Raw genomic sequence first — 19975 nt, forward strand, 5'->3', positions numbered from 1 at the left:
TCCTGTTTCTTTGTGTGTATTCTGCTTTGTGGGACAGGAGAGAGATTCTTCCCAGGTGGTTGGGTAAACTTGGAAAGATAATACTGTTTTTTTCCTCAAGGCTGAAATTAAAACCAATTTTTCTTTCTTCCTTCTCCACCCACCACGAGCAGTCAGTGAATCCCTACATTGTGAAGCTCTCCATCGTAGATGATGAGGCCACACTCAATGTGAGTATTTGACTTGATTCCTCTGCGCTGCTGGGGATGTTCTTTCATGTGTGGTGTTAGTGTAATGAATGCGATCATGGTGTCTTAGAAAGAAGGTCTAGGAACAGTGCTGCTGTAAAGAACAGCAGTATAGTGGGTTTCTGCTCTAAATGCACTCTTGCAATAGGTTAGGCAGCTCGTGATTTGGACTGTTTGATGACCAGTTAAATTGTGGGGCTTATTAAAAAGCTAGGTAGCAAGGAACATGCTGAAGTTGATCTATTATACATTTATGAACTATCTATACACTATTTGCTGTCATGTGCCAAAGAGGCACAAGATAGCTTATGCCGAAGATCTCATTTCCAGTGCTGTGTCATCCAATTTTACCAGTCCACAAGTCATTTCTTGTAGCTCAGTGGAAGCTTGTACCCAAGTCAAGAGTCCTGCAACATATTTTGGGTTGTAGCCACTGTCTACAGTTTTGTATGCAGGCCTGGATGGAAAATAGCAGCACACCATGAGCTATGTGGGGTCTGGATGTAGCTGTTCTTTAGGCATGAAGTAAAAAGCAAGGTCTGTGCTAATTAAAGGGTGAGAACGATTATTTTGAGTTAGTTAAATTAGCTTGACAGAAGGGATGATCAGTAGGTGTGAAATGGTGAAAGCTGTTTGCAAGAAGTGAAAAGGTTACTAGTGTTTCTGGCCTTTGTTTTGAACTTTTGGATGTCTTTCCTCTGACACCAGCTTGCTTTTGAAGTTCTTGCCGCTTTATTGAGGCTTCTTAAGTAAGGTCTTTCTGGAGGTCCAAGGAGAGTCAATGTTCACTGATGAATTTAGTAATTAGGTATTCAAATTTAAATTTTGGTGTCTTGATTTTTGGATGATACTTTTGTTGTATCATAGCGTGTCTTAATAGTTCAAACAGCTTCAGGGGAAATTACTCATAGCATGCTGGGTTATCTTGGCGGGGAACAGCACCGCTATACGTGTTCAGTGTGTGATTTCATGCATTGAGATTTGTAATGTAAAGATGGTGGGTTTTTATGCTTTTTTTTCAGGGAATGGGACTTGTAATTGCCCAGGCTTTATCGGAATATAACAGGTAAAACCTAATTGTCTCTTGTTTTTGAGTGCATGATAGTTGCTGTACGTTTCCACAAATTTTTTTTTTGTGTTAAAGCACTTATTTATCACCTAACAGCCCTGATGCACCTGGAGAGGCAGGGAATAGTCTTATGCTTTGAGGTACTTCGGCTCAGTTGTTGCTGTCATTGCAAGTGTAAATGCACCCGAACCAGTTGGGCTGATGTGCTTCAGGAGAGATCTTGCTGTACAGGAGGATAACTATTGTATGTTTTTACCATCGTGGCTTTTACCTCTGCATGAATCTTGTGTAAAATCTTAGTCCCAAGTGAGAAGATAAATGATTTGCTGAGTACTTCTCTGTTAGCAAATTGGTTTAACTGAAACATGATCTAAACCAAACAAATGTATCGAGGACTATGCAGATGCCGGATCAGAGATGGTATGGGAATGTATGCTCTTGCAAATGATGGAAAGCAGTAACTACTTCTGAAGAAAGAACCAGAAAGTCAGCAATAGGGGTAACGTGTTCCTTTCCTAAGAAGAAAGTGCCTCAGAAAAATTTGGAAACTTACAACAATTTCACATGAGCAACCTAAGACTTTTTTTTTGTGCAGCAGGATTCTTAAAGTATCTAGAAAAACATTTTAATTCCTTTGAAGATCTGCTATTATAGATATGCAGATAAACTTGCAAGATCAGCAAATCATGTAAATGTATTTAAAAGTAAATTATTAAAGTAAAGCAGAAAAAACCTCACCTACCCAACTGCCTTCATTTTGACAAAAGCTGTCTCAGACCATGGCCTGTTTTGCTTAGCTCTTTCTTTCCCCCTTCCCAAAAATTTACAATTGTTTTCTTTGCACGTTGCATTGTGTGTGATCAGATTCCTGTATGAAAGACACAATAAATGGCCATGTGAGCTTTACTAGTCCACTTGAATACCAAATGAAGGAACTTAGCTTGAATCTGAGGCACCCAACCTATTTGTTAACTTCAGTTACTCCAGTTCCAGTCCCTTTGCTTACTCCAGGAATTGAAGATCAGGCAGGATCAGGCCATGAACCGTAATGGTTTTCATGGTTTCTGGTGACCATGGGGTGATGGACTGGTTTAGTCTGTAGCGGATGATGATTGAAATGAAACTGTTCTGTGGTTACGGACTGTGTGTGTTCATGTGGTTCATTACTGTTTTGCCAGTGCAGTACAAAATTTCCTAAGTCATTTAGTCCCTTTCCTTCAGCATTAGCTGATACTGGATGTATCCTCTATAACAGCACAGGCATTGTTCAGTCTTACATCTTTCAGCAACCCCACTTCGACTCTACACAATTTACAAATATTTTAATAGCCTTTGCATCTCTTTTTGTCTCTTCTTGAAAAGGGCTTGTGAATGTTGGAGCTTTCTCCATCCAGTATCCTTATCAGATAAGACTGTCTCATAGGGATTTAGATAAAATAACCCTAGTTCCATTTCTAATCCTAAGATTTATCCTTATTCTGTTTTGTTCAGGCAATACAAAGATAAGGAAGAGGAGCACCAGAGTGGTTTCTTCTCAGCCCTAACTAATATGGTAAGCAAGGAAGCACTGGTTTTGTATTCTTCAAATAGGTGCCGTCATGGAAGTTTAGCAGGAGGGTGTCTCCAAAAACTGTGAATTTGGGATGGGGGTTCTGGAGGAAGACGTGCATTGATCCAGTCCTAACCAAATACAACTGAAATGACTGTGTTCTGTGGAGTATGTTGTTGTCTGTCTGGGAAAGGTCTTTCAAAGAATGAGATCTCTGTTCTGACATTGATAATTGAAATTGTTTTCCTTCATCTTCCTCATTCTGGTTGACTTTAAGTCACAGTTACTTGTTGGACACTTTTATTATTTTTAAAAACAAGTTGCTGCTCTGCTGATGTAGCCTAAAAGAGAGAAGCTGAATATTTTTGTGGCAGTCTAGTCTGTCACTAGCTTTAGAGATTTGTTTATTTACGGTCTTGTTTCTCAAGCCTGGGTACACTGTAGCTATGAAGTGAGCTTGGATTCTGCAATGGACAGTGTCTACATTTTCGGAGGGGTACCCTCCAAAGGCAACTGTGAATTTCTTCCTTGTAAAGAGTATCCATTGTTCCCCTTTTTCAGTTTGACTTTACTCTAGTCTGAGATTTAATTGTAGTCTGAGATCTAACTGACAGGAAAATTTCCCGTAAGTACGCATAGTTCAGTGTTGACAGCTGTCTGTCAGGAGTGACATGGGTAAAACTGCTACCACTTTGGGGCAAGCAGATAGGAAGCAATCTCTGTTGTCCTCTTACAGAATCACAAACTAATCCAGGTTGGAATTCAAGATAGTCTTCCCTCCCTCTTTTGTGATTTGACAGGTGAAGCATTGGTCAGTGACAGTAGTGCAAAATAAAATGAGTTTGTAGATGGTCATCCTGTCTCCCATTTGTATTTTACTAATATTAGAAAGAAAGTTGCATGTGTGCCTTGGATGAGAACACCTCTCCCAGGGCACTTCTGATTTACTTAAACAAGAGAGAAGACATGGATTTAATAGCTTTCACAAATTCCTCCTATGCAATACTCTTTCTTTCCATAGGTGGGCAGCATGTTCATAGCAGATGCTGATGAGAAGATCTCAGTCCAGTAAGTGCGCCGATGTTACACATTGAATGGCAACTCACCACACTGGTCAATGTGGTCTGCTCCATCATGGAGCTGTTGCATGTAGCAAAGCAAACTAGAGAGACAAGTTCTCTTGTAACTAGAATGGTACCACATCCCTGCAAACAATGGATTCTCACTTAATTGAGAGGGGTGCAGCAGGAGGAGCCGCATAAAGTGTATAAAAAACCCTGCGTGTTTTTTATGAGGCATGTTTAACATATAATCAGCATGTTGGAAGGTGGCAGATGGGAAGGTGGTTTGTGCACTCTTGTCCCCAACAAAATGTTTTCTCAATCAAGGGGGCAAGTGATAAATATGAGGGTTTGTGGTGTCTATAGGAACCTTTGCCCTTAAAAGAAAGGACTTTAAAGAGAAAACACTGAGCAATGAGGGAGTCCAGCAGGAAGGGAACAAAGACTGTAGTCAAGCTCAAAAATTAGCTGTTTTTATGGATTGCTACTAATAATTGTAAGAACAACTGGATTGCAAAGCAGAATTTTGTATAGTTGAAACAAAATTTCTTCTTTCAGATGGGCCATGCTTCTGAAAAACTTTTCTCTTGGGATTCTCATCTGGTGTTAGCCCTCAACTAACTGTGCTTTTGTCTGTGTCCTTTCCACAGAACAAATGAAGCAATCCTTTTGGCCCTCTATGAAGCTGTTCACTTAAACCGAAATTTCATCACAGTTCTGGCACAAGTGAGTTTCAGTGCAATGTTTCCCCTTTTCTTTGTAGTGGATGTCTTTGAAATTAGTGAGTTGGAAATGGAATCAGTGAAAAGATAAGTTTTCTTTTTTTCCCCCTGCATACTTGTCATAGGTGTAGATCAGCATGAAAGATCAGAAGCACGCTACAGCCTGGGTTTATTATGCTTTTAGGAAATGTTTCCTGCCTTGCCAGAAAATAAGTAAAGTTTTGAAGGCACAGCTCATGTTGGAATGAGCCATTTTTCCCACTGAATGGGAAGGGCTGTGTGGAGTCCCTTCTGTGCCCTATTGATTTTGCCTTTAGGGGGAAGATGGAGTGAGTGGACTGGTACGGATAAGATTGCTGCAGCTATCAGAGCAATTCATGCTCTTGTTAAGTTAGAGTTGAGGGGAAGAGGCTGAACTGGCTCCAAAGTTGGATGAATTGTCCTGTCTGGGTGTGCACAGACTGCATTTTGTTGTCTGTTTGGGTATCCTTCGCTTAGGGACTAATTGACATGTGATGACTGTTGTTTCAAATACTATTTGTGTTCAAACTTCCTTGGAGAGCCCAACCCCTTTTGCTTGGGAGACTGTTGCCAGAGCATAGCACTTGTCCTTGTGCTGTTTATGGTGAAGAAGCAGTTATGGCAGCCTTCTGAGAAGCAACGGGCTGCTCTGTACCTCTGATCACAAACCTCTGGATGCTTTTCTAAACACTGTGTGAGTTTGCAAAGGTGGTTATTGCTGGGAGACAGATCAGGAGTGAGTTTGATTTGGTGATCGTGCTGTGGCTGGCTGGAAGGATAGCCTGATGTGTTTATGAAAACCTTCAGGTTTAGGCTTTTAATTATGGTTTGTAAGTACTGCTGGTAATCAGTGAGAAAAATGACATCAAGAAAACGGTTAACACGTTTCCCCAGTTATTTCAGGTCCTCAGAGTGCAGCCATACATCACAGGCTAGACACTTGGCATGACGGAGGAGACCTTCGGGAGCTCCTGACAGTAGTGGTGATGGAAGAGGTCTGATAGGCGGATCTGCTGCCTCTGAAGAACGCTTCTTTTCCATGGGTGGTTAATTTGCTGAGGTTCCCTGCCTCTCTTTTCCCAAGTTATTCATTCTTACCACTTGTGAGAGATTTCTGCTCTTTCAGTTCTGTGTAATACCAACTCAGGCCTTTCTGTGGTCGGAATATCCCTGAGGGAAGAGAGGCCTTTGGCAGGGAAAAGAGTAGGGCAAGAAAAGAGCAGCTAGAGTAAAAGCTTTTAATTTAAAAATAAAAGGATAAACTAATTATTTGTGAAAGTGATAGCTGAAGCAGCCACTGATTAGTGGGTTTAATTGGAGGCCTGATGTTCTTGCGTGGATTGTCTGTAATCCTTCATTTAAGAGAGGGCAAGGTAGGTCATGCTGTCCTTTGGGCGGGGAGGGGGACGGAAAACCCAAACAAACCAAAAAAAACCCCAAAACTCATAAAAGCTGATGAATGCCCTTGTCTAAGTTGGTGTCTATTGCTAGGGACTGCATGGATGACTACCTGCTGCTGTGTGGGCACGTAGGAATGGCAAGGATACAGTTGTGTTGATGCCTGGTGTTCAGTTTTTGGTGTACTTACCAGCTTGTTGGTCCCCAGTTTTTGCTGGTAGGTGGCACTGTTCTCTCAACTGAGGGTTAGTGTTTAGGGAAAAGAAAGGTAAACACCATAGCAAAATCTATGGAAGTGAACCTGTTTTATGTAAGGTTTTCAATGGAAAATTATATTTTAAAGTTGAAATCGGTACCTGTAATGATTTAAAATTGTCTTTGAATTGTAGTATGTGTGTCTGTGCTTCCCATAAAATATGTGCACTTATAGTTGCTCATAAAATGAGATATTCAAAGACAATGTGAAGGATATCCACTTATGAAAAATCCTACGGAACTAACCTCAAATCATCCCTTTCTTTTCTTTTGAAATTGTGATGATATATAAAGGTAGATGATACATTTATGTAAAACTTGCCCTATGAAATGGACACTCTGCTTGTCAGCCAGACTTAAAATAGCATGGCAGATTGCCTACAGTCTCACCAGTGTGAATAGATCCAGAAGCTTACAAAGTCAAAGCAATAATTAGGCAGGCAACTATTAACAAAGATTAAATGGGGAGAGTAACTGACTGATGGAAGCCGGGAGGATCGATAATGATAGTATTATTTATGTTATGCACTCTTTTCCTGCAGTGCCTGGGCTTTATAGTGAGACAGGGAAGTAATAAATTGCCATCATCTTTGAGTATGAACAGGTGGAGGGCAGGAGAGAAGTGAATTTGCTTTTAGAAAAAGAAATAAAGGGATCTTGGAGGAAGACTTCAAATGCACACCCTTGGGTTGTTTTGGGGGTGAATTGGAAGCTATAAACAGTGTGGGCTTCTGCGTACCTTTTCCCATTCTACGCTGCGGAAGGGCATGTTATCTGTCTGCTGGGGACAGCCACTACGTTCTGACGTGTTTTTATGTTTTGTGGAGTAAAGAAATTGATGTACAGTTTAATTGTTAGACGTCCAAGGTCAGGAAGCATAGCCTTGCTTTTTGGAGGAGAGGTTGAAGTTTCTTGAAACTTCTTTAGTCACGTCTGTTGTGTGAGAGCGTGGAACAGTACAACTAGTGATCTGTGTGCCTAGTGCCTAGGGAAGCTATTGACCTGTGTGTGTCTGGGCATTTGTGTTTTCTGTTAGAGCCATCCTGAAATGGGGCTGATGACAACACCAACAAGCCCAATTCCAACGACACCTGTCACTCCACTTGGAACCACCCCGCCTTCTTCAGATGGTAAGAAATGTAATGATCTCCTGGGGAAAAACAATTAAAATCTGTAAAATAACTAGCGAAGCATTTTCTCAGGATAGCAACTAATGAGGTCTACCTGGAGCAGATGTAACCTGGTGGTCTCTTCCTGGAGTGACTTACCTTACTAAACAAGAGCAAGATTCTTTGACTTGAATTTATTTCTGTTTTGCCTTGTATATTGCTCAATGAAATTATGCTGATATTCCTTCTGCAAACAGTACTGTCCCAGTATCTGCATGAAGATACACCCAGCCCATTAGTTATTCTGTGTAGGCTTTTACTTACGAATATTTCTAGTGTGAAGTTCCTTGCCTCAAATAATTTGTCATTAGAATGGACTTAGAGAAATGCAGTGGATTCCTGCTTGTCGTTAATGCACTTGTCCCCAGCTTTGAATTAGTTGGGATTTGAATCCAGCCTGAGTGTAGAGGTATTCCTCCCTCTTGTTGCCTTTTTTTCTGATAGGCTTTGTAAATGACTGCTTGCTGTGAGCTCTTTCTTCTAAATGAGTTGTTACATGTCCACGTAAATACGCTTTGAAATCATCTGAAATAAACCCCTTCTTGTTTAAGGTATGGATAGATACAACCTCGTTTAAGAGAAGAAATCAAATGGCTGTTGCTACTTACTTTAATGGCATCCTCTAGATCTGAAGAAAGTGCTTAATAAACGAATAGAGTCAGTTTGAATAGAGCACAGTTTGGAAATACTTCTGGGGAAAACAGCCTGGGTTACTCAGTTGTATCAGCTATTCAGGTCATTTGATATCCTAGTTAAGGATGATCCTCCTTGTGGATGAATTCTATCTGGTTACCATGGATATCAAAAGCTTCAGGTAACAAAACCTTTATGTCTCAAGTCTCCCCGTGCATATAACATAAAATGTAGAGGGATGGGCATTTTGTGGGCTTCTGTTCAATGTGTTCATTGCAAATGTATCCACCCACACACCATATTATACAACTGACAGAATTTATGCTTACCTACATTTACAGCTTGCTCACACTTTCTTTTTTTACTGAGAAATATTTACCAAAACAAAAACTCCATCCTGCTTTCAGCAGAGGCAGTGATCTTGCGAAGCTTGAGGCTTCTTGCCACTTGTAAGGTTACTAAGTTTAAGAACAGGAGCTAATCTTAATGTACAGCACTTGCATTGGGAAGCATTCTTTGTTTCTATTTGCTATCACCTTGCTGATCCCTACTCTGTGATAATTTTTTTTTTTGAGGACCTCAGCTTGGTTTAGTTTGGTGGTGCTCTAGTATTGCTGTTATCTTAAAGGTGTGTCAAAATCTTTCTCATTTTCTAAGGTCCTGCTACTCAGCTGTAAAATTTGCCTATGGCTGAAAGTTAGCAAGAGGCTTTTTGGCTTTGGAATGAAAAAATTGCTTTTTTCTTTTTCCTGTGTTTAAAAAAAATGTGTAGTTGAGCTATTTTCAAGTTACAGTAACATGTAGAAATCCATCTATGGGTTTCAGGCACTTTTTTCTATGCTGACTGAGATTAAAAATGGGTTCATATTCTGGTTTGAAATTTCTCTGGCTGTTAGCCTATAATATGAGTTAAGACCTTTTAAAGTTTCAAAATGTGTGTTAAAAAAATCAAGGTCTGTAGCATGAACCAGGATAAGCAGTGATGTGTTCCTCAGAGTGATTTCTTCTTTTTTTTTTTTTTAAATGAGACTTTTGCTAGAAACTGTTGATCCATAATATGTAAATCAAGTGTGCCTGTCACCATAGTTATCTAAATGTCAGTTTGCTTACTGTTGTTAAATATTCATTCAATGTGTTCATTGTAACAGCTCCAGAAGGACCCACTGGGGATATAAATACGTTTTTCAGACTTTTAGCTAAATCTTTGAGCTATTCATAATATTGGGGGTGAAAAAGCTTCCAGTCTCTTTGCATAGACTTTGCCAACAGACTGGGCACGTTAGCAATGTATCAGGAGCCCCAGAGCTTCAGGACTGAATGAACTAAAACAGCCCACGCTTGGGGATGTGCAACCTTTAGAAGCTAAAAGCCCCATTATGACTTCTTTGATGTGATTTGAACAGCAAGGTTACATTGATCTATTTGGCCTGTTGTTTCCAAGGGCTACAATTTTGTATTCAAGGTGATTATATAATCCTGAGCTACATGAGAACCTCTGCTGTGCTCTGGGCCTCTCAGTGCTCAGTTTAAAGAATCCTGCATTTTACTGTTGGTTTGTCTCCTTCATCCTTCTGTGCCTGTGCTTGCCCCAGTTCCAGGGGTAAATAAGCCTTACTTGCCTCATTACAGGGTTCTGAGATACAAGGCTTGAATTACAAAAGACATTGTTTCTTAAAGCAGACTTTTCTCTAAACCAAAATACAGTTGCATACAGGATCAAATCACTTCCCCTCAGACCTGCAAACCTAGCCATCCAAAAATCAGATGTGGGTAATTCCTCACTTCTTGCAAGGTCCAATCTCATCATAAATACCTTTTTCTTTCCTCAAGAGTGAGAAAAGCCTTGAGCGTTCCTCTGGATAGATGGAAAAGAGATAATACAGTTCTTAAGATGTTCGTTCTAGTGTTCTGCGGATCTGTTTCCAGTGCAAAGGGAGCCCTATCTTAGGCTCTCTTTATAGCTTGAGAAGAGAGTGCGCCTTCTGGCAATTGTAATTCAAGCCACCTATGACCTCCTGCATATGAAAACCTGCAAGTTTGAGCTCCTAGGCACCCAGAACAGTAATGTTGTTGTAATGTCAGGACATGCACATAGAGCTGGAAAAGATCCCCTTGAAACTAGTGCCTTGTGCTTGCAAGCATATCATCATAGAATCCCTTTGTCTTAATTTGTTAAATTTGTTTCCCAGTAATTCGTGTTGGGAGGCAGTTTCAGCACCTTGTTCCTTGATTAGAAATCTTGAACTTTCCAACCTGCATTTAGAATCATAGAATCATTATGGTTGGAAGAGACCTCAAAGATCATCAAGTCCAACCGTTTACCTGATGCCACCATGTCTACTAAACCATGTCTTGTCAGTTTATACCCGTTTATCATGATGTTAACCTTACTTTGGAACACAGCTGTTTTTCCATACTTGCCTGTGTATTTTGCTGCCTCGTGAGGAGGGCACTCTGTTCCTTTGATCAACCTACTAGCCTTTCTCTAAACTTGTTCAAGTATGAGTTCATCCCCTTTGAACGTGGGATCAGCATAAATACGCACAGTGTTTGAGACAAGGACTGACAAGCACCTTATGCAGAGCGTTACTGTGTTTCCTATCTCTGCTGGAAGTGCATTTCTGGGTATGTTGTAGGACCACACTCTGCAGTGTTTTGTGTTGATAGCTCATCGTCTTGTGATCTGATAGTGTACCATGGTATCACAGCGTCTCGTTTGCAGCTGAGGAACTTTCAACTTGCCGTGAAAATAAATCCCTGAATCCCTGAATGACCTTATGGCTTGCATTGTTGAATTTCATCTTTAATTATTATCTGGTCCTTGTTTTTATCAAGTTCTTTGTGCACAGTCTGATACTCCTCTGTGTTCACGTATCTTACCTTTCTGCCGTTAGCAGATTCATTAGCAAGTGACTGTTTCTTGTGCCCAGGTCACTCACAAAAAAGAAAGCTGTTCCCTAAACTAACACCTAAGGAATTCGAGTAGTAACTTCTTCCCAGACTAATAATTTCTCCAATTGTTTCTCCTTTGCCAGATCTTTGATGTACTTTAAATTTCTATATTGGTTCCCACCTATCTGCTTCACTCCTAATTTTTCATACAGAACTGTATTAAATGCTTTACTGCAGTCCTCCTAGACTAGCTCCATCATGTTTTTGTTTTGTTTTGTTTTTCTCTGAGCTAATTTATCTGAAATTATATCAGACTTATCTGGCAGGATGTGCAGGTAAATGCGTGCTGCATTTTTCCCACTTATCTTTCCCCCTGCACTTCAGTATTTCTCATAAAGCCTTTCTGAATGGGAAGGCTGAGAATGGCCCTCGCAGACAGCTCAGGCTCAGTCATCAGTATCAGTGTGGCTCAGACATGATAGAGGTTTGACAGCTCTTAAACTAAGTGCTTCAAATGGTACATGGGGAATGAGCAGGAGGCACATTGTGCAATTAGCTGATCAGCTGACTTCTTGTAATTGACTTCTTGTAAAGTCTAAGGCAGATGATGTCCAGTGTTAAGGTGTCAAAAGTACAGCTGGTCGTAACAAGGAGCGTATCCTAGAGAACTGGTGTTCTGCTGCAGGTATGGAAAGTACATTTCTGCTCCCTGCTGTGTTGTGATTTCTCTAGCACAAGCTATCATTCCTTCTGCTTCTTGATTTTTATAAAGCTGCTCTTTCTACCTCTCTTTCCTACCATTTTGGTCATGCAATAATTGTCACATTACTGTCTTTTGTGTTACTTCTGCAAGAAAGGCTGTTGTTGGGATGGAAGAATGGAATTGATGTGGACCTTTTGGAACTGAAACTCCAAAATTGCTGAAACTGAGCAAGGTTTTTGCTGGCCATGTTTCTTTCCAAACTGAGAATGGTGTGAATGTTAGCTGCGTTGGTTGTAAGAATTAATTGGATATCAGTGAGAATATCTTGAGCTCCCTAGGTTGGGAATGTTGATGAGTGCTGAAACAGGCTGATCTCCCTTGGCGGGGAGGAGGCAGGCCAGACAGAGAACGGTATCACTTTGCTGGGTACCGCAACCTATGCTTAGAGCAGGAAAAATGATCTCTGAGGTACCAGTCTTCAAAACAAAATCTTTGCTGGGTGGTCCTGAAGGAGGGGGAGGTCAGGTGACCCTGCACATAGGATCATCCTATCCCAGATCTGTGAGTCCGTGACTTGGTTCTCTGTATAGTTATCTCTTGTATTTGTGGAGGGTAAACGTGTCTTATCTGCTTTGTTCCAGTTATAAGCTCTGCAGAGCTGCCTTTGGATGCTGATGTGCAAACTAGCAACCTGCTGATAACCTTCTTGAAGTACAGCTCGATTGTGATGCAGGACACAAAAGGTAAATAAATTCTGTTGATGCTGCTGTGGATGCAGCAAACAGTGCTTCTTGAAGTTAGGAGGGCATAAGAACATGTCTATTGACTCCAGAAATAGAAGTTAACTGAGAGTCCCCTTAGAGGACTGAAGATTCCACCTTTGGAAAAAATGAAATGCTTTCTTATTGCAAGATAAGAGTTATGAAACTAGGAGAGACCTAATGCTGGCAGAAGAGAAGTCAAATATGGAAAGAATGTAATAATAAGAATAGTACCTAATAACTGAGCCTGTCCCTATGCAGGACATGTGAACATGTCTGATTCCCAACTGTCTGTCAGAGAGGGGAAGTCGTGTACCAGAGCGTTTAGAAACTGACACAGGAGGCAAAGCTGAGTATTAGGAGGAAATATTTCCTTTGGTACTTGCTGGTTAAACATGCAGCTCTTCAATTATAAAGGGGACAGCAGTAACTTACTCTGACCTGGCAGTAATTTGCTTGAGAAGATATATTTCCATATTGTGCTTTTTGTTTCTCCTGATGGTTTTGTGGGGGTTGGTTTCAGCTTGCTGGAGTTGAAGTATTGCTTCATCTCCTGCTCACGGTACCCAAGGGTGCTGTTTTGCCTAGTGGTTGTATGGGCAGGACCATAGTGTGAACACAACAAGTGATCTTTGTACCGTATTTCAGCTTATTACCGACTTTTGCTGTTAAGTTAGATGTAACAACGGAACCAAAATAAGAAGATGACTGCAGAGCTATGATACATTGATTATTGAACTTCATGAATGCTTCGTACTGAATAAGAGAGCAAGCAACAGAGTTTCCATGTACCTACTAGCTTGCTGTGAAATTGTACCTGGCTGTATTGTTCTTATTCAGTATCAAGCTAGTTGAGGAAAAAGTGAATAATTGAAATTAGAACCAAAGGAACTTCATGAAAATATCTAGTGCACTCTTCAAAACCAAGACGGAATCAGGTTTACCTGTATCTTTTCTCAGAGATGTTGCTAACAGGCTGGATGAAGACATTCTGACAGTGAGGCATCACTTTTAGACTATCCATTCCAGTGTTTTAACTACCCTTATTGTGAGAATGCTTCATGTGCCTCCTAAATTCTTTGCTGTGATTTAAATTAATTGCTAGTTATCTTCTCCAAGATAGATCCTGGGAATGGATTATTTTTTTCTTGTTTGTGTCAGCCCTTATGTATTTGAAGTCTGCTTTCATGTTTCCTCTTGCTTTTGTCTCTAAGCTAAACCACGTCAATCTTTGCTCAGTCATTTCTTATAGATTGCACACATGAGGAGAGCTTTCCAGCACTCTAATGATTCTCATTTGCTTTTCTCAGGGTCTGTCTTGCTGATCTAAGTCTCTGGTGGAACAATTTTATGTTTTTCAATTTAACTCTGCACTTAGTAGTCACTGTAATATAGAAAGTCTGCACAGGGCCTCCGGAACTGCCAAACTAGATTAGTTTCAGATGGAGTGAAATCTGATAGAGGGGATTCTTTACTAAACAAGCCAGTGAGAGATGAGTTTATTCTGGTATGAGACAGGAGTTAATATTCTGTGGGTTTGTTGTTTTTTGTTTGTTTTTTTTTTTTCCCTTTACTTTGGTTGTAGCTTGTATAACATTTGAAATTTGTGTGGCTGATAGACTTAACTCCTTGCCACCATGTGTCAATGAGCTCTGCTGGCTGATTGCGTGCCTTCCAAACTACTGCTTATTAATTCTAGTGGGTGTATTCCTGTCATATTTTGATGATAGATGGGACCCCACCTAACTTTTTTTCTTCTTGTGTAAAACCAGGCATGGAACAGGCTGCCCAGGGAAGTAGTAGAGTCACCATCCCTGGAGGTATTTAAAAGACGTGTAGATGTGGCACTTAGGGACATGCTTTAGTGGTGGACTTGGCAGTGCTAGGTTAACAGTTGGACTCGATCTTAAAAGTCTTTTCCAACCTAAATGACGTTCTGATTCCATGTGACACCAATAGAGCAAGAAGAGAGGAAGAATAAATAGCTCTAATTTACTCCATGTGTCTTGAGACAGGTGGGAACACTTAGAGGAGAGACTGGTTTGTTCCACATCCAGGACTAGACAGTTGTTTTCGTCCTGTCCCAGAGAGCATAATTTAATAGACTATGTTTGCTAGATCCTCCTCTTGTTTCCTCTCTTGTGTCAGTCACAGACAGCTGCCTTAGGAGAAACAAAAACTCTGCATCATTTTTTCCCATCTGTCAAATAGGGTTCATCCTGATGTACCTCCCCATAGGAAGTGGTCTGCTTTCTTCCTTCAAGATGCTATGAAAGTATGCAGTGTCTGTGCAAGTAACTGCCTGCATGGCTGCCCATAACTGCTGAAAATGGCGTGATGTTCACAACAGATTGGCTGAAGGCAGAGTACTTGGTGTGAAACAGGAGCCTTTACAGCACGATCCCCAGAGAGAAGTGGTAGCAGCACCTGCAAAAATACGAGGAGGGCTTACAATAGGAAAATAACAAGGCTCTGGTGTATCAGAGTTCTTTGAGGCCATTTCTCCTGCTTTGCTGGAGTAGAAAACTTTTCACTTAAACATTTTAGCCTGGGTGAGGAGACATGGGAGAGACTCTTAACTCTCCCGTTCCAAAATTCCTCTTCATCTTATTAGTGCAGCAAGACGAAATCAGCACACTTCAGGGCACATCTTGTTAGTAAGTATCTGTCCCTCAGCAGTATAGAAAAGAAAACAAGAGAGGCATCAAACTAGACACAACTAGTTAAGCCCATTCTACCTATTTTTATAGATTACCATATACACACTAACTAGCAAAGTGTTTGTAAAAGTGACCTGCAAAGATGCAAGGAATTTGGCTGATGCTGTCTTCTGATTTATATGAAGGTCGTCCAACTGTTTCAGATTTTCCTCTCCTCCAAGTTCAACTCTAAGGCAGATGTCTGGGATGGCGTATTTAGTAGTCTTATGCTTTAGAGAAGCTGTTGGAGGTCTCAGGAATGTGCAATTTTAAGCTTCCTCAGAATTTAGTTATAAGTATGTTGTTGTGATTGTTTTATGTTTGTTTTTGTGATTTTGGGCGTGTGTGGTGTTGAGTGGTTTGGTTTGTAGAGCAAAGATTTTTAAATGAGCTTGATCGGACAGTGCCTTGAACAGCCTGATCTTAGCTGACTTGGCTTTGAGCAAGGATTGGACCAGAGGTTTCTTCCATCCTAAGTTACTCTGTGATTGTATGTATCTTGGCTTTGTTTGGTATTTCAAGGTTAAAATTGAGACAGAAGAGTTTTAATTAATCCAAATAAAAATTGTATTCTTCCGCCTTAGTCCCTGTTTGTGAGTCTTTCAGCTCTCCAGTTGTCATTCAGGGCAAAAGCTGCTTGAAGCTGTAAGATGAATAACAAGTTGTGGAATACGATGAGGGTGGAACTCCTTTGGCTTAAAATGCTAAGTCTTTGCAGACTTCCTTCTTTCATGGTTTTGCACAAAGCAAAGTAGATCATGTGTCTCAGTATTGGGGTTAAAACTCAGGACTTTGAGCATTATGTCAGGAGTCATTTTGCTACACTGTGCTGTGCCTCGACCAAAGCTTTGCTGCTTGTTTCATAACCTACAGCAAATGTGATCTTTTTCTTTCCATCTTATCTGAGGGGGAAAATTGTGTCTCTGCTGTGACAGAAAGACAGGGACAAACCCCAGTATTTAGAGTATCTGTGGAAGTAAAACTGAGAGAGACAGAAGCCTTACTGATAGTTACAGTGTTGTTGGAGGTTCACATCAGAAATTTTGCCGTTAGTGCAGCCTGATGACAAATTGGTGGGATTTAATGATCAGGCTAGAGGGTGAGTGCTTAAAGAGAATAGTTAAACTATGAGATATCATGAAGTAGGAGTACAAAACCTCTCCAGGGCTGGACTTTTCTCTTGCTGCAACAGCTGTCTCGCTCTTCAGCATTGCTAGGCTTGTGTGGCTCATGGAGGACTTGTTTTTTTCTTCTTTACAGATGAGCACCGGCTACACAGTGGCAAGCTGTGTCTCATTATCCTGACATGCATAGCAGAGGTAGGTTTCTTGTGTGAAACTGTTCAGCAGATGGTGTGTTACAGGGGCTATCTGCATACGCATCCCTTGCCTCCTGTTGAGCAGGAGCTGAAGATCTGCAGTGGTACTGAATAGTGAGGACCTCAGGCACTTAACATTTTGCTAATAAACCTGGTGCAGTACTGTTAAAATTGGCTTGAAACTTGAAAATTGGATCATCTTATTTGGGATACCCAACTCCCAGGGATGAAGAGAGAAAAGAGTGAACCTAAGCCTTTTCTCTCTTAGCTGTTGAGTCACTCTGTGGTGTGGCTTTTAGATGTAACATGCTAATGGCTTTCAGCTCTGTGCTGTTCATGGTAAACATGGGCAATGCCATATCCCTTCTGCCTAAGAAGGATATGAGTCTGAAAGAAAGCCTCATGGTTGTAGGTCCCTACAAGCAAGACAAGTAGCAAATCTGGTAGTAGGGTGAGAAAGCAATATCACAGAGCTATGTCAGCAGTCCTGGCTGAATGTGGTTCTGTCTCATGGGAATTATGTACTAATGGCTTGACTGATGTCCTGAATCATGATTGAGTTTGCGTGGCATTTGCATTTTGCTTGCTTGCAAGTAAAGACTTTTCATTCTCAACAAAGAATAAAAAGCAGCTATGTTGATAGCCAGTGTAAGGATTCTGAAGTAGTGTTTCTTCAGAGTGCAGCCTGAAAGCTAGTCATCTGCATTTCAAATATTTACAATTAAATGGTTTTGGCGCTTGAGTTCTTCAGGTAGATGTATAGATAATGCAAGATAAGAAATTCTGTTTCTACATAGCGATGGCATGTTTTGGTTCTGGTACTAAAGGGAGGGTATATTTATTACCCAATCTGGCTGTACATTATCTGGAGGAATCACTTTGATTTAAAGCTGGTCTTGGAATGAGCTTCGCTGGAGGGGTGGGACAGCTGGTATCCCTACCTGCTAGTGCTGCAGTAACTTCTGGCACGATGGGTCCATCAAAATGCCGATATAAACCTTCGTCCACACAGTCACAGGAACTTGCATACTGGAGAACCACCTCATGCATTATACAGCACTTAAACTCTTGACACTGTGATGTGTGCAGTCCAGAGTTTGGATGAGCAAGGAGGAGAATGGAAAATAAATTGCTAACAAAACAAGCAGTAGTGCAGGCTTTAACTAAAATGAAATTGGGATCAGGAGGGGTTTACTTTTGTGCGACTGGAGACATGGGTAGGGACTAGAGGAGGTGACAAGTGGCTTTCTAACCTTATAGCTATATGTTGGGAGTTTTACACTGAAATGCACGTGATTTGAGAGGTTAAGTAGAAGGCGTTGGGCACTTGGTTGGCTATTCATATCTCCTCCCTTTTCCTGCTCTTTGCAATAGGATCAATATGCTAACGCTTTTCTCCATGATGACAACATGAATTTTCGAGTAAACCTACACAGGATGGTGAGTCTTTTCCTCCAGATGGTCTGTTTTCTCTTTGAGATGAGAACACAGAGGATTTGAGTTCCTGTGTGTTAAAACTGTGTCACAGACGTCTAACCTAGATTGCTAAGGCATGTGAAAATACTGTGAGAAATGCAGTAGTTGGGGAATGATTTTGAAATCGCTCTCAGAATGTCTCACTCTTTCAAAGAACAAAGAGCTGGTTGCCCTGTTGGTGAATTTGGAGGCCTGTGTAGGTGGGGAGGAGCTGTGTGTTATGAGGTCTCTGAGGAAATCAGTGGCAGAGAGAAGGTTCTGCCTTAATCTTCAGCAAGCACTAGCCCTCATGTGATATATTGATAACCAGCTAGAGTTACACCGAGTGCTCTAATTTGGCTAATGCTTCATCCTGGGTGGGGAGATTCACCTTCAAAGAGGAAAGTATTTTTTCCAGTGCTTTTTCCTATAGGTATTTGTGGAGGAAGTGTTCTTACCTGCTTCATGAAGCTCTGTAGTTACAAGTAGCTTGAATGATTATCCTAACTTGATGCATTCTGTCTTTCTGTACTGACAAGTTCCACCTCATCTGACAGTGGAGCAGCACTTGAAAGTGTCATTAATCCAGGACAGAAACAAACATCTTACTTTATAGTGAGCATACTGCAAAGATGCTAGTCACTCCCACTTAACAACAAACTTGCCATTCAATTAGCTTTTCTGGTCTGTTACAATAAAGACCAAAGTCATTTAATACTGCGCAGGCTTTTAAGAATGCAGATCAGACTTCTCGGTCATGAGCAAATCAGTATGTTAACCAAGGGGGAGGAATTGCTGTATGATTTCCTGCCCCCTCCCCATGATATAACAGTACCCCTCAGGTACACACCTATAGGAACAAAACCCCAGTGATCAGCATACTGAAAAGCGGGCATAATTTTGCTCCAGCGATGGCCTTTAGAATTAATATAGGTGAGATAGCATTTGGAGTAAAAGACAAAGCAAAGCCTGTGCTGATGGTACTATTTGCATGAAAAATACAGTAATACGCAGAATGTCACTTCAGGCTTCTGCTGACTTCTTTTCATCTTTGTGTGTTTGAAGCCAATGAGACATAGGAAGAAAGCAGCAGACAAGAACCTGCCCTGTCGCCCGCTGGTGTGTGCGGTGCTTGGTGAGTATTGCTAGAGTACGTGTGTGCTTGTGGTTCCTGAAGCATCTTTTGTTCTGCAATAGAAATATGAGATTTGTGGATTAAGGGGAGGGGTGGATGCACTTAAAAGCAGGGCAGTTATGTACTAAAGATATTTCCAGCAGTGGACTGTCCATCTCTATACACAACTGCCTCACAGAGAAATTAAATTCAAGATTGCTGCTCTGTAGCAAGAAATCGTATATACGTTTATATTAAGTTTTGCAGACACCTGTTGGCCCCTTTCACCTGAATTAGTAACAACAGGGAGGGCAGTTGATTTAGTGTTTTAGGTGAGGGTGGTAACAGTTAGTCACAAGTACTTTGTAGGTGGTATGATGAGCCTATAGAAAGGACATATGTTTGTGAGTGTGTTTGCTGGGCATTTAGCCTTTTCTGAGCAAAAAACGAATAGGAATGTCAGTAGCTAGAATTGGTCTTGCCTGTGAATATGAAGGCACAGTTGAAATCTTTCCATGCAGCATATGATTAAATTCTGATACTCTTTGCTGTGGAGGCCAAAAGCATACATGGGGGCAGAAATGGATAGAGCCTGGGTACCTGAATGACTCTTAAGCCTGATGATATGGAAGCAGTCTGACTCCAGCATTTTCAAACAGATGATTGTTGAAGCCAAGACACAACAGCTGCATGAAGAATCCTTCTAGACTTATGAGATTCCATGCACTCTTTTTCTAGAATGTTTTTAGTCACTATTGAGTCATATTGATGGACTATTAGTGCCCTAGGAGGTTACATCTCACAGTTGTTACCACTGGCATGGGTTAAGGATTTTGCGCTGAAGTTGTGTTGGGCAGAGAACACACACACATTCAGCTAACATTTATTAGCTGAGCAGTAACTTATCTCTTTCAATTGTATTTCTATAC

General features: G+C 41.0%; 1 protein-coding gene across 1 annotated transcript in view; it reads left to right on the plus strand.

Annotated features, from left to right (window-relative positions):
* The window catches only part of LOC104163779 (chromosome unknown open reading frame, human C10orf76), a 53992-nt gene that overhangs the window by 11473 nt on the left and 22544 nt on the right, over nucleotides 1-19975 (plus strand). Inside the window, exons 8-17 of the mRNA XM_009702895.1 lie at nucleotides 153-209; nucleotides 1250-1293; nucleotides 2788-2848; nucleotides 3867-3913; nucleotides 4557-4632; nucleotides 7339-7432; nucleotides 12341-12442; nucleotides 16420-16478; nucleotides 17852-17917; nucleotides 18998-19067. Of these exons, the coding sequence (XP_009701197.1) occupies nucleotides 153-209; nucleotides 1250-1293; nucleotides 2788-2848; nucleotides 3867-3913; nucleotides 4557-4632; nucleotides 7339-7432; nucleotides 12341-12442; nucleotides 16420-16478; nucleotides 17852-17917; nucleotides 18998-19067 (676 nt within the window). The remainder of the gene's footprint in view (nucleotides 1-152; nucleotides 210-1249; nucleotides 1294-2787; nucleotides 2849-3866; nucleotides 3914-4556; nucleotides 4633-7338; nucleotides 7433-12340; nucleotides 12443-16419; nucleotides 16479-17851; nucleotides 17918-18997; nucleotides 19068-19975) is intronic.

Source organism: Cariama cristata, unplaced genomic scaffold, assembly GCF_000690535.1.
Source record: "Cariama cristata isolate BGI_N322 unplaced genomic scaffold, ASM69053v1 scaffold8156, whole genome shotgun sequence".
Lineage (NCBI taxonomy): Eukaryota > Metazoa > Chordata > Aves > Cariamiformes > Cariamidae > Cariama > Cariama cristata.